This window comes from Sminthopsis crassicaudata, chromosome 4, assembly GCF_048593235.1.
Source record: "Sminthopsis crassicaudata isolate SCR6 chromosome 4, ASM4859323v1, whole genome shotgun sequence".
NCBI lineage: Eukaryota > Metazoa > Chordata > Mammalia > Dasyuromorphia > Dasyuridae > Sminthopsis > Sminthopsis crassicaudata.
The window spans coordinates 398,520,647-398,534,841 of NC_133620.1; the positions used below are offsets into that span (position 1 = coordinate 398,520,647).

The 14,195-nt window shown below is 35.8% G+C and overlaps 1 protein-coding gene across 5 annotated transcripts in view; it reads right to left on the reverse strand.

The window, feature by feature from the left end:
- Positions 1–11,646: 11,646 nt before the first annotated feature.
- The window catches only part of SMYD3 (SET and MYND domain containing 3), a 954,064-nt gene continuing 951,515 nt past the window's right edge, over positions 11,647–14,195 (reverse strand). For all 5 annotated transcript variants that reach the window (XM_074262568.1, XM_074262569.1, XM_074262571.1 and 2 more), the window contains one exon: positions 11,647–11,999. In XM_074262568.1, the coding sequence (XP_074118669.1) occupies positions 11,898–11,999 (102 nt within the window). In that variant the 3' untranslated portion in view covers positions 11,647–11,897. The remainder of the gene's footprint in view (positions 12,000–14,195) is intronic.

Here is a 14,195-nt window from a genome sequence, read left to right on the forward strand (position 1 = left end):
TTTCTACATCTCTTGATGCTATGTGAGAGTAGAGAGAGATGGGGAAAAATGGTAAAGTAGGAGGAAGTGGTACAGTCCAGATGTCCTCCACAATTATTCCAACAAAAGGCTAAAAAGAGGAGGTAAACCAAGTTGTGATTGAGAAATCCAAAGTGATGATGGTCTTATTTCTAGTCCAGGTCAGCATAAATTGAACTGGGACTGAAAAGATTTGTACTCAAGTAATCCCAGATCCAATAGAGGGAACTGAAGTACAGGGAACAAAAACAGCAGCCATCTGAAAGATTTATTGATTGTTTAAGATGGCCACAAATCCAATATGGATAGAAGAAGGGTCCATACTCTTAGTATAAGTCAAAGAACAGCTGTAGCTATATACTGTCCAAGGAGTAAGAAAAGAAGTAAACAGCAAGTATGTATGTGGATCTTGAAAGAGGCTGAAAATCCAGCTCCAGGGTAATTAAGGCAGGGAGCTTAAATCAAGGAGAAGCCTATAGTTATATTACCTAGATAAAAACTGGAGTCAGGATCTTGCAGAGATCAGACCAAAATGGCAGCATTCAAACTACATCCTAGAACAGATAGTTTTGGACACAGTGAAAGTGTTATCTGAGGTGCCTTTGAGACCTTTGAAAAACACAGTGCTCATCCTGAGAAAGCAGCAGCAGTACCCCAGATAGGACCAAAGTCTACCCATTCCTTGGCTATAATACTTATTTAGGAAGCCAACCTACAAGAACAAGTAAAGAAAAATAAAAAGAATCCCATCTTAAAGAACTATTATGAAGATAGGGATGCCTAGAGATAAAACTAGAAGAAAATGATTTCAAAATATTTGTAAGGAAGGTCTCAAAAAAAAAGTACAGTTTGGAAACAAGATTAACTACAATGAATGAGACGAATGTTTTGTTTTATTTTTGAAGAGTTAAATATGATATTATAAATGAAGTGAGATTGTTAGAGGAAATAATTGGGGAGAAAAAGAAAATATAATAGAGTACCAATGAAAGTTGCCCATCTGTCAGCACTTGTTCTAGTTACAGGACAGAACTTTTTGTCTCCACACGTTTCTTTAGTCATCTCCTTTACATTGTTTCTTGTATTGTATTTTAGGATTGGTAAAATGCATTATCCTGTTATTATCTCCATATGTCTCTCCACCGCCCTGTGGATGACATGACATTTTAATTTTTCAGAGCATGTGGTCTTCAATGACTTAAAGCATATGGCAATATCAGGGGGGGGAACATTTAAAAAAAAAAAAAAAAACATTGTCTTGTTTTAGGAATAAGGGTTTTGGTTTTTGAATTTTTGAAAAATACTTTTCATCTTCCAAATGCAATCTAGCTTATTTTATTATTTCCACTGAATTCTTAGCCCAGCTCATTGTTCATCTGTAGCATCTGTTGAGGATATAGATAGATTAGCTCAATGGTCTCTTCATTCAACTATATGACACAATTTAAACAAGTCATTTTTCATCCATTTTTAAAAATGTGGATTGTTAGGCTAAAACTGAGGGAGGTATAGAGAAATTTAATGCATGGTTTCTGTTTTCCAGTAATTCATAGTGTAGTTGAAAAACTCTCTCTCTCTCTCTCTGTCTCTCTCTCTCTCTCTCTGTCTCTCTGTCTCTCTGTCTCTCTCTCTCTCTCTGTCTCTGTGTCTTTGTCTCTCTCTCTCTCTCTCTTTCTCTCTCTCTCTCTCTCTCTCTCTCTCTCTCTCTCTCTCTTTCACACACACACACACATGAAATAAGGAATAACAACATATGATTACTGAAATGATTGATAGAGATATTAAATACTTTAGAGTTTGAAGATGGAAGAGGTTACTGGGGTGATTAAGAAAGTATTTTTTTGGTTTTTGGTTTTGTTTTTGAAAAAGCAGCCCTTGCATTAGACTTTTCAAAATCACTAAAATATGGGTAGAAAGGCATTTTAGGTAAAATGGTATTAAAAAGGCATAGAGTCAAGAATGATCATATATGATTTTGAGCAGTGCCATTTGTCTGATCAAAGTGGAAAGTTGAAGTAATAGCAGCTAAGACAAGATTGTGCAAGTTGGATTTAGAGAGCCCTGAATATTAGAGAGAGAAATTTGAACTTCATTCTATACGGCAAAAAAAGAGGAAGATGATATTTTGAAATAAGTATTTTAGGAAGCATATTCTGTATTCTGGTAGTGATGACCAATTGAAGGAGAGAGAAGGAAAAGACTCAGAAAAGATTTTAAAAATCTGTAATTTGAAAGACAGGAAGAGAAGAATTAGAATAAAGAAAAATTTAGGGAGAAAAAATGAAGAATTCAGTTTCAAGTTAAAGTTTAGCTGAAATGGGGACATAATAGTGGGAATCTATTATAGACAGTTGGAAATGAGATTAGAGTCTAGATAAGAGGTTGGGACTGGAAAGATAGTTTTAAGAATCATTAGCATTCAATACTTGTTTATTGAAATGAAGAGACATGAGTTGGATTTATGAATGAAAAGTCCTTCAAAAGTGCTCTGTGGCTGCTAAATGCTTTAGAATGATGCATTCTTTTGTTCACTCATTTATTCAACACAGTACTTAACTACTTTCTTCTATGTCTATAATGCTAGGCCATAGGGAAGATAGATTAAATAAGACACTTTTCTGTAATCATGAAGTAGAAGATCCAAGTTCTATTCTTAAAATCTAGCATATTTCATGGCTCTGTTTAAGATTTATAACCCATTTCCTTGTCGAGAATATGGAAATGAATGATCATGATGATTTCTTTACCTTCACCTCTTAGCATCTTTTTCCTCCATTTAAGGTTCAGCTCAAGTACCTCCTTTCATATGAGTGCTTTCAATGCTATCAATTACTACTTCCTCCCCCCACTGAATTTGCTTTGTATTTATTCTGTATAGGTACTCTCTTAATTGGTGAAAGTTCATCATATCTAGCCCTGCATACTGTCTTCCTATTCTCCCCTTTCATTTTTTTTTTTTTTTGGCTCTGAGAATAGCAATATCAATACTAGTCTTTGTCTTAAGGCCCAACATAAAATTCTAAAGGAAAATCTTAGAAATGGAAAGATAGATTATAGAATCACAGAAAGTACTTTATACTTTTTTGAGACACATCAACTTATGCAAATTAAAGAATATTTTCCAAATTATAGAAAAAATGTATTTGATATGGGTATCTTTCATTTCTGTGCAATACACACTAGTATGATAGATCAAAGACAAACTAGATAAAACTTTATTTGAAGGTTATTAATAGCATACAAGATATTCAACTAAATTAAAATATCAAAGAATTATAGAAAGGATGCATCAATCAATTACCCTGTGATTCTGTTGAGGTTGAGAAAGAGGACCCCAAAAGTTTGGGGTTACAGACCAATATCATGAGGTATCTCAAATGAATTTGCAGGTTTGAACTGATTTCCTTAACGAAGGGGCAAAGTTTATTGTAATAGTAATGTCATTATAAAGAAGACTGGAATTATAAGAGAATTCAGCAGAGAATCAGAAGCAAGGAGACACATTTATCCAACTTCTATCATAGATATGTTAATTCTATGGCTCATAGATAGGAAGGAGTGGTTTCTGGAATTTGGCTCTTGTGGACCAGATTATCAGTCAGCAATGAATTGAGATTATCTCAGGAGTTTAATCTGTGGGACTATCTGAGGCCAGAAACTACTTGATTTAGGAGTGGTCAGAATCAGACAGATTGGGTGTGGGAGTTTCCTGAGGCAGACTCCAAATCAGAAGATCTAGAATCCCTGACTTAATGACAGAACAGAAGCCATCTCCTCCTAAATCAGGGGACCACAAAATCATAAATCAGTGGAGAGACAAAGACCTAGAAAACTGGGTGAACCCTCCTGGGAAGGATCCCAAGGAAGGAGAGAGCAGAGCAGAGCCAGGCTGGGGAAGACTGTATGTCTAACAACCTCTACGGCTGATTTGTCTTACTTACCAGATGCTAAATTTAGCTTTGTTTCTTCTGTAACCTTTAAATTTCAATGCCCTAGGGCAAATCCTCTACTGCCCCACCCTAGTACTGTCCATGCTTTATTTTATATTTGTCTGGCCTTTATTCTTGCCAAAGCATTCCTAGATGACACCTCAGTCATCCCCTCCCCCCAAAGAAACCCAAACTTCCCAAGCAGCAGTGTTGGTATTCACATAACATGGCTATAAATTATGCCCGGCATGTTCATTTTCAGTTTAAATGTGTTCTTATCCCAGAGGAGCAACTAATGGCGTCAAGTTAGTGATGTGAAAAAAAACCTGCCGCTACAATGGCCATAGATTAATGAAATGGCAGTCATGGATGTGGTGGCAGCAATAAATTGTCAGTGATGGGTGACATGGATTTTAAATGATGCTCTCAAAATTCCCCCCTCCCCATTATTTTCCCAGAATGTTGCTTGGTAAATATTTAGCTTTACTTAATGTTTGCTTTCCATTAGTCAGAAAGGCTATTTCCACTTAGAAAACTGAAGTCGGGCTGAGACATACTTAGGTCTATCATACTTTCCCAACAAGGCAGGTCATGAAATGTCATGATCCAGAATCATCACTCCTTAATCAATCACAGTCAAACTTGCAAATGCAAAATTTTCTCAATGAATTATACTCATTTGGAACCCAAGCTACTATGTTCCTAAGCTCTCCTTTGTGCTTTTATTCTGAAAAATTAAAAAAGAAGAAGCATCTTAAGTCTAGAAGGAAATTTGGAAATAATCCAATCAGTTCCACTTATTTTGGAGATGAGAAAACTGAAGCTCAGAGAGGTTAAGTGGATTGCCTAAGGTCCTCTGGAAGTGATATGGATGAATCCATGAAAAAAAATTTATTAAGCACTGACTGCGTGCAAGGAAACAAAGATGGCCTCTCCTCTGAAAGAGTTGAGGGCAGTAGGAGTCAGGAAGGAGTATTTTTGGTTAGAGATGCACATTTGAACAATTGCTATCTCCTGACTTAAAATCTTTTTTTATTATTATTATTATAATTATAACATTTTTGACAGTACATATGCATAGGTAATTTTTTACAACATTATCCCTTGTACTCCCTTCTGTTCTGAATTTTTCCCCTCCTTCCCTCCACCCCCTCCCCTAGATGGCAGGCATTCCCATACATATTAAATATGTTAAAGTATATTCTAGGTACAATATATAGGTGCAGAACCAAATTTTTTTTATTGTTGTTGCAAAGGAAGGATTGTATTTGCAAGGTAAAAATAATCTGGGAAGAAAAAAAAAATGCTCACAGTTTACACTCATTTCCCAGTGTTCCTTTTCTGGGTGTAGCTGATTCTGTCCATCATTGATCAATTGGAATTGGATTAGCTCTTCTCTATGTTGAAGATATCCACTTCCATCAGAATCCGTCCTCTTACAGTATTGTTGTTGAAGTGTATAATGATCTCCTAGCTCTGCTCATTTCACTCAGCATCAGTTGATGTATCCTGACTTAAAATCTAATTAATGCCTTTTGCCCTGCACCACCCTACCTTAGGAGAACATATACTTATTAAAAAACTTTTATTAAGGGGCCATTGCCTGCTTTCCATGATAGTTATTTAGAGCTGCATGGGATGTATTGGATTTTTAAAAAAATGGTTGTTATACATACTCCCTATTCCTCTAAGTATCATAGGTGGGAAAGGGGCAAGGGAGACAAGTGATTATACTTTGTTTTCTTTTAAGAGAAAGAGAACCCAGAGAGGAAAGGGATAATCATTTACACAGTGTCTACTATGTACCAAGCACTGTGCTAAGTATTTTTCAGTTATCTTATTTGATCTTCACAACTACTGCAAAGTAAATATGCTTATTATCCTCAGTTTTCACTTGAGGAAACTGAGGTAAACAGAAGTTAAATGACTTGCAGGTTGAATCTGAGCTCAGTTCATCCTGACTTCAGGACCAGAGCTCTATCCATTGTGCCATCAAGCTGTCAAAGATGGAGACAGAGAGACAAAGACATTTGCTCAAATTTGCTTGGCAAGCCAACAGAGACCACCAGAAGAGGAACGTTCTGATTTGAAAGCCAGAATTTTACTCTTTGCACTATGTTTCAATATGCTGGGCACTCTTATGTTTCCAGAATTGCTATAGAAAGTTGATCTAGTTCAAAGAAAGGTGGACTCTATCTCAACTCAAGGTATAACACATATTTGAAAAGACCACATTTTCTATTGAGTCTTCTGACAGTCTACAATCTGGCTTCCAGTTTTCAGCTTCCTCATGGACAAAATGAAATTGGATTCATTTCTAAGGTCCCTTCAAGGTATAGTCTACTGTGATTGCACTTCCATAATATACAGCTACCTAATAAACTGAGGAAGTTAATGATTTCTTTATAGTATGATGGCAACTACATAGACAACTAGTGACCACAGGATGCCTGGTCACTAGCCAGCATACCCCCACTAATATCTAAAACCAGTGTTCTAGCTAAGGTTAGAACATTGTGCCTGATGCTATGTGTTCAGAAGTTGAGGTGAGTCCTAATGATGGAGAGAATGCTGAGGCAATATTAGGGCCAGCTCATTTTAGGAGAGAATCACATGGTCCTTGAGACTCTTTGGAAGAAAAATGTGAAGGGAGAGAGATTTTGAAAGCAGTCAACTTATAGGAAAAATTGACTCCTCATATATCCTTGATTTTCAGTTTGCCTTTCTAGAGATAGAGATAAAAGTTCTCTTTGAATGAGATCAAGCCCCTATTCTCAGTTTGAGATGAAATTTCATCTCACTTCCATTTACTTTAAAAAGCAAAAAAACAAACAAGATTTTATTGATATTTTCTGTTTCTTATATCACCAGCTATCTCAAGTATCCTATTTCTTCTCTCCCTCCCAGAGAAGCTTACCATTTGACAAATGTTTTTTTCAGAGAGGAAAAAACTCAGTACAACTTACTAATACATTAAAAAAAAAATCTGAAAACATGTGTCACACTGTGGACCTCTCACCATCACAAAAGGGTGGGTTGGAAATGTCTTTGCATCTTTCTTTATTTGAGTCCCGCTTGATCTTTATAATTTTGATACATTTATTTATTTTTTTTTATTTTTTGGTGTGTAATCCTTTCCATTTTCATGGTTGTAGTTACTGTATACATTATTTTCTTTTCTCTGATCACTTCACTCTGCATCAATTCTGTCTGTTTCTCTATATTCATCACATACATCATTTCTTCCACCACCATAATATTACTTTACATTCATGTACCACAATTTGTTTTTTCTTATAGATAACTTTCTTGCACTATAAGCCCAATAATGGAGTCTCTGGTTCAAAGGGTTTGGATATTTTAATTATTTTACTTGCTTAATTCCAAATTTTCCAAAATGGTTGTACCATTTTGCAGCTCCATCAACAATGTATTAATGTATGTATCCTTTCATAGCCCCTCTGACACTATTGCTATTTTTCTGTAATTTTGGAAAATTTACAAGGTATGAGGTAAAACCTCAGGGTGATTTGCATTTCTTTTAGTTTTTTGGAGATTCTTTTCCCTGTGGTTGTTAATATTTTTCAGTTCTCTTAAGAATTGCTTGTTCATATTCTTTGACCATTTATGTATTGGAGAATTGTGTGTATACACACATATATAGAGAAATATAAATATGTGTACATATGTGTGTATATGTTCTTAAATATATGTGTGCATATTTGCATTTATATATTCACATCTTGGATTCCAGAGTTTATTAAAGAAGTTTAATCCAAAATTTTTTCCCTCATTCAATCATTTTCCATCTTATTCTAGATATATTAATGTCTGTGCAAAAAAGTTCATCCCCCTTTTTAATTTGTTACCTCTTTCCTCTTGGTGTTTTATGAGTTTCTTCTCAGAAAAAAGACTTCATCTAGTCCTATTCATTAGTTTTTAAATTTTTTTAAATTATTAGATTTTTTGTTCCTTTTCAAAAAGGTTTTCTCTCAACTATCTTCACTATCCACTCCTTCTATTTCCTCTAGAGCTCACTCTGTAATTCATGTAATCCTCATGTAATCAAAGCTTCTAAGTCATCCATTCTATCTTCCAGGAGTATTCTGCCATTGGCTTTTAGTTCCATGAATTCCCCTATTCCATTGTGCCTCATTCCCAGAACAATTCCAATTATTACAGGTATCATAGAGGACTGTCCCCATGGTAGGGCTTCCCTATCATTAACTCCCAGATTATGCAGTTCACGAGCGATCTATTCCCTTCCCTGGTTATCTCCTCTTCTCCCCCCTCCCCAAGATTTGTTTAAAAATCTCCTTCCCCAGGTTCCAGTTGCCCCCCTCTCCCAGGGCTTTAACTCCTTCCTTTCCAATGGAGGATAAGCAGATTTTTCAAATAACAAATCCCCAGACCTCACCCAATATAAGGTCTTCATCTCTTTTCACAGACCATCTCTTTTCATTCATCTCATACTTCTCTTTCCTTCCTCTCTTCTCTCCTTTCATATACCTTTCTATATTGGAATATAGACCCACAAAAAAATCATTGATCTGTAGACAAGATGTCACCACGTTTTATATATATTGCCCTGCCTTGTCTTCACTGTTACCTCTATGAGATTTCTAAATTTCACCGTATCTCCTTAAATACATTTTAATAAACTCTTTTACTGGTTTTTGTTGTCTCACTGTTACTGTTGCCCTTGCCTGTTGCATTTAGTCACTCCTGCATTTCTGGTGTCTGGAGATATTTAAGAAGCAAATAATCTCTCCAATTCTGGTTTTCTTTCTAAAATTGTTTCACTCTTCTTTATAATTCTCCTATTTGGTTCAAGCTCATATTTGCAGACTAGTTGAACCTGGGGTGCATCCTTAACTCTATTATTCTATTCCTTCCTTCATTTTCTAGTGATACAGAATAGTTTTGTACTATTTGAATATCCTTTTTTTTTGTATTTAAGTCTTTCTCTTGATTTCCTGAGGATTTTTTGTTTCTGAATTAAATTGTTAAATTTAACCACTTTGTGTTTTGGAGTTTGGAGACTCCCCTCTCCCAAGAGGCAATCTGTGAATATTTTTCAATTGAAATTTTCTTTCCTAACTTCAGAAGTTCTAGGCAATTTCCTTCTATGATTTCTTTCATTCTGGTGTTGAGATTCTTTTGTCCTGTTCTGTTCTTCTAGGATACTTATAATCCTTAAGTTGTTTCTGTGCATCCATTCTGCAAGATTAGTATGTTAGTAAGCTTATTTTCATTTACATATTTTTTTTCACTTCATTGCCCTTTATTTCTGTATATCTGTACTCCCAATCTATTGGTCTCTCATTTGTTTATTTGGTGAGATCACCATTGCAGATTCCAATTTTTTCTTCTGTTCAACATTTTTGATGTATAGGCAATTAATTTTGCTCTACGATCTCCATTTCTCTTTTAAATCATTCCACGGTAGCAAATTGTGGTTCCATGTCCTCTTCAAATTATATGGAGTCTCTTCTGAATCATCAAAGTTGGATCATTTCCCTTTGTTTTTCAGTATTTATTCAAAGATGCCTTAACTGGTTTACTAGATCTGGGGCCATATTTCCTTCTGTTGTTACTATTTTTCCTGTTGATTTGGCTGTTTATGTTCAAGATCTTTGTTTTCTTCTTCCTGAAAGCTTTGGTTTTCCTTCCCTTATTTTCTCTACTGCACACTTTCTGACTTCCTCCTTTTAACTGTGGTTTCTTTGGAGGATGGATCTCAAAACATCTCAGCCTCCTCACATGCATTCATGGTTCACCAGATTATGTTCTGTACCCAGGTGAGGAGCTGGAGGCTGTGGTCTCTCTCTCAGGCTTCGTGAAGTGCCCAGGTCCCTCCCCTGACACATACATAACATGGCCTGTCCTGACCAGTCCCACTCTTTGTTTTCCTCAATTTTCTAGCTCAGTACTGGTACAAGATTACTCCTTAGGAGCTGTGATTGCTGGCTTTCTCTTGTAGCCAAGGCAAATCACTACAGCATTGAAAAGACTGGAAAGTAGAAGTGGATTTTTAGTGTAAGGCTGTTGTCAAGTTATTGGGGCTGCTAATGCAGTCTCACCTCGGGTAGTATAGGAGGTGAAAAGTGCTGAATGATCTCAGAATCAGTAAGCACCAGTTTATAGATTTTTTTTATTTTTATTTTTATTTTTGATTCTGGGTGTCCTAGACCACGGAGATGGCTTTATTGTTGCCACATGACTTCTATCTCAGGGGATCAGAGAAAATATTTAGTTCATAACCTTATTGCTCACATGAAAATTTCAGAATTCATTCTTTTTATTTTAATCTGTATAACTAGTCCAATTTCTGTTTGCTTGATAAATGTTTAATATTCATTATTTGTGATTATCTTTTATGATCAGTATTTGGTGAAAAGGAGCAAGCTGTTGGCCATAAGCTTGAAGCTACCCTTTCTCCTTAAGAAGAAGCTCCCCCCCCCCCAATCCATTGTATTGTTAGACTAGAAACATCTGAGAGGGGCCACTTAGTGTGATATTCTGGCAGAGAGATGAGAAAAGTAAGGTGTCTAGTCAAGGCACTTCTGCTTTCATCAAGGCAAGAACTCATTGAGGAGGAAATTAAGTTAGATTCTAGATGTAAACTATGAACCCCGTCTATACATGTAGACAACCCAAATGGCATATAAATCTTATATGGGCACATTTATCATGTACATGTATCTAGATATATAAATGTCTATAAATGTGTATATATAGAAAAACCTATTGAGAAGAGAAAGAAGATGGACATATGTATATTCTTTAAAATTGGGTTAGCTTTTGAAGAAAAAAAAAATATATATGTTCACAAAATCTATATCTATATATCTAGAGCTAGATCTCTCTCTATATATAATATATCTATACATACAAACATGTATGTATATTTCTTGACAAACTAAAAAATTGGGAAGAGAGTTGAGTTTTGAATATGAGTTTGAGATGCCTGTGGTGGACATCTTAGTTGGAATGCAGATAGTAAATAGAAAAATAAAGATAAAGATCTGGGTGTCAACTACCTAGAGATGATAATTGAACTCATGCCAGCTGATGAGATCACCATCAGGGCTCTTTTCAGGGCTCCTTTCCAACCCTCATTTCAAAACAAACAAAAAAACCCAATGTGGTGACAGTGACAAAGCTTTACACAGTTTTAAAGGTGGAAAGGAAAACTTATGAAGGACAATGGACACATTTTGGTTTTTGCATTAAATATCCCTTGCCTGTTCTAATATCAGATGGTAATGATAGCTCAGAATAATCTCTTTCCAAGAATTAGATTAAGATCTTCATTCTCCTAAATTTGAGTTGTGGTATAAAGGAGAAAATGAATACATGGGATTTTCCATGAAAAATTTATCTTTTCACAGACAGGCTTCTAGGTTTTTGCATAGAAATGAATGGAAAAAATAACTGATTTTCCCCCAGATAATAATTATGAAAATCTGTAAGTAGGGAAGGAAAGAATTCACAGGTAGAATGGAAAATACTATTTCATTTTTGTTTCTTTATCTCCAGTGCCTACCAGCATACCTTATATGCATAGTAGGTACTCAGTCAATGCAGATGAATCAATCAAATAAAATTGAATCTGTATCACGCATACTCAGACCTTACATGCTAAGACTGCTTTTAAAAAAAGGAAGGAAAAAAAAACACCCATTACCAGATGGCATTTTCAACTAAACCTTCTGTTTATTATAATTTTGTTTCCTTTTAACTCAATGATTCCTGTTATTTGCAAACCACATGGACAACACTAAGCACCTAGACAAACACAGCATGTTATTTTTGAGAGGTGAAGGTCACACAGTAAATCCAAAGCTCATTTGACAGACTCCAATGTTTAAGACCTAATCCAGATATCCAAGGTGTGAAAGCCTCTTTCCTTCAGAGGGTGGTCTTCTGACCTAGGGCCGGGTCCACTCATCCCACTTGCAGATTAGCTTCACAGTCTCCCAAAAGCAGCATCAGATCTTCTATCAGGCTATGGTCTCGGCCATGTGTCACTTTGATAATTTCAAAAGCCTAAATGAAAAGAAAAGACAGTTTTACTTAGTATTTTTACCTCCTTCTTCTTCTTAACCTGTGCTTGGAAACTAAAGGACAGAATCCAAAGGGCTTTAAAGCCAGAAATAAAACCTTACCAAGCAGTCCAACTCCATCATTGTAAAATAGAAACTGAAGCCTAGAAGAGGGTAATGTCTTGCTCAATGAAACTATAATAGGAATGATGGTAAGCCCGAGATTCATTTGTGGTATTAAAAAACAATTTTCAGAACAGATTATACCCCAGATAGAGAATATACTCTGGCCTAAGTAACAATGGAGGATCAATCCACAATCACACAGTAAGAATTTAATAGATATTTACTGATTGATTAAATCAAGCAATAAGCATTTATTAAGCTCCTGCTAGGTACCAGACCCAGAGGTTATAAGTATCAAGGATGAAGCAATCCATCTTCCTAATGAGCACACACTTTAATGGGAGATAAGTATGTGTAAAATATAATGTAAATAAAGATAAACCTATATAAAGTAATTAAAAACAAGGTAGTTTAGGAGGGAGGGCTCTAAGAGGACTGGGAATTGGGAAGGGCTCTATGCAGGAGATGAATTTTAAGGAAAGGCAGGGAGACAGTAATGGGGTTGCTTATGAGGAACAGAAAGCAGATCAGTTTGGCTAAAAGTCATAGTCAAAGCTTTCTTTTAAATCTTTAAAAATCTTTTTAAAAGAACCCGAGATTTCTCTCCTTTTCATTTTTTTTTTTTTTTTAATATAGCATTTGCTCAGGCCATCGATTTGGTTTGACCATTGTTTGTGCTACTTCCTGCCTTTAGAAAAAGCATTTTATCTGAGCTGTAGGAAGGAGATAGGTATTAATACCAGGGCGTTGAGGTGGTCTCTCCATACCAGGGAAGGCTCATTTGTGTGGTCCCCATCATCACTGCCTCTGGCCTCTAAGAATTGACCTGATTATGGGAAACTCCTGTAATCACCCAGCCCCACTGTGGGGAGGCAGAGTCATTTTCAACTAGCACCCTCTAAAAGGGGAGTCCCGTAGGCAGCTGGGGGATAGAGTAGATGTCTAGATAGACTTATATTTGCTACTCCTAACCTGGGTCACCTTTGTCTTAGTCCAGCCAGTGCTACTTTATTAGTTTTCCCTATGGTCTGCAGATTAAGACTGAATCTTTGATCTGATTGTAGCATTGGGGAGAGCCTAGCTCTTAATCACATTCTCATCTCATTGCATGGGCTCCAGCTCATGATTCACAGTTGGGGCATCTTATGGTTTGAAACAGAAATCCACATAATTGCACAAAGGAGCTTTCAAGTCACTTCATGGGAAAGAAATTTTCTTGATTGAAAAGGGATTCAAATATTCTCCTTTTTTCTACTCATAAAGAAAGTGCTAAGCAAACTGATCATATCTGGGAGAAAGGAGGGAAGCGGGCAGCAACAATTTAACACTGACCATTACCTGATGAGTGAACTGAATTAACAAGAAATTATTGCCTAATTTTTAAGCTTATTCACATGTTTATAATCATCATTATATTCTTATATGTTTTTAAAAGCCTATGTTTTGGGGGGACAAGTCTAACAAAATAGCGATGCTCTTAACTAGTGGACTGATATTTCAATGATGAATTATTTGGCCTTGGCAACTCATTAAAATAAAGAAAAATACAAATGAGCTATTAGGCCCTCTCCCTTCCAGAGTGATAGTGTAAGAATAGTAGAATGGATGTAAGGGATCTTTTTAGACCTGCTATAAACATTAATTTAACTACTGGCACTCTATATGAGTTCCTTTTGTAGTGATCAAGGAGTGGACTGGTAAAGTAAATCACTGGTAAAACTAAATCATGTCAATCAACAGTGTTTTCACTGTTAATGAAGCCAGGAGACAAAATGGAAAGATGGTATACAGGTTCTAGTTGAAGATGCAAAGAAAAGTTTTACTGTGCATTCTAAGTCAAGAAGAAATGTCATTTCAAAGGATGCCTCTCTAGATTATATTTTCAGTGCTCACTGATAATAGCAAAAAAGATCACAATGAAGATAATTTATGCACCAACACTTATTGCAGAAGATTTCAGAGGTAGGAAAATGTGATGAAGAAATTGATGATTTTCCCCATTAAAAATCAACTTCGATAATGGATTTCTTCATAAAGGAAGGAAAAATAAAGTTTAAAAGTAAGGAACAATAAA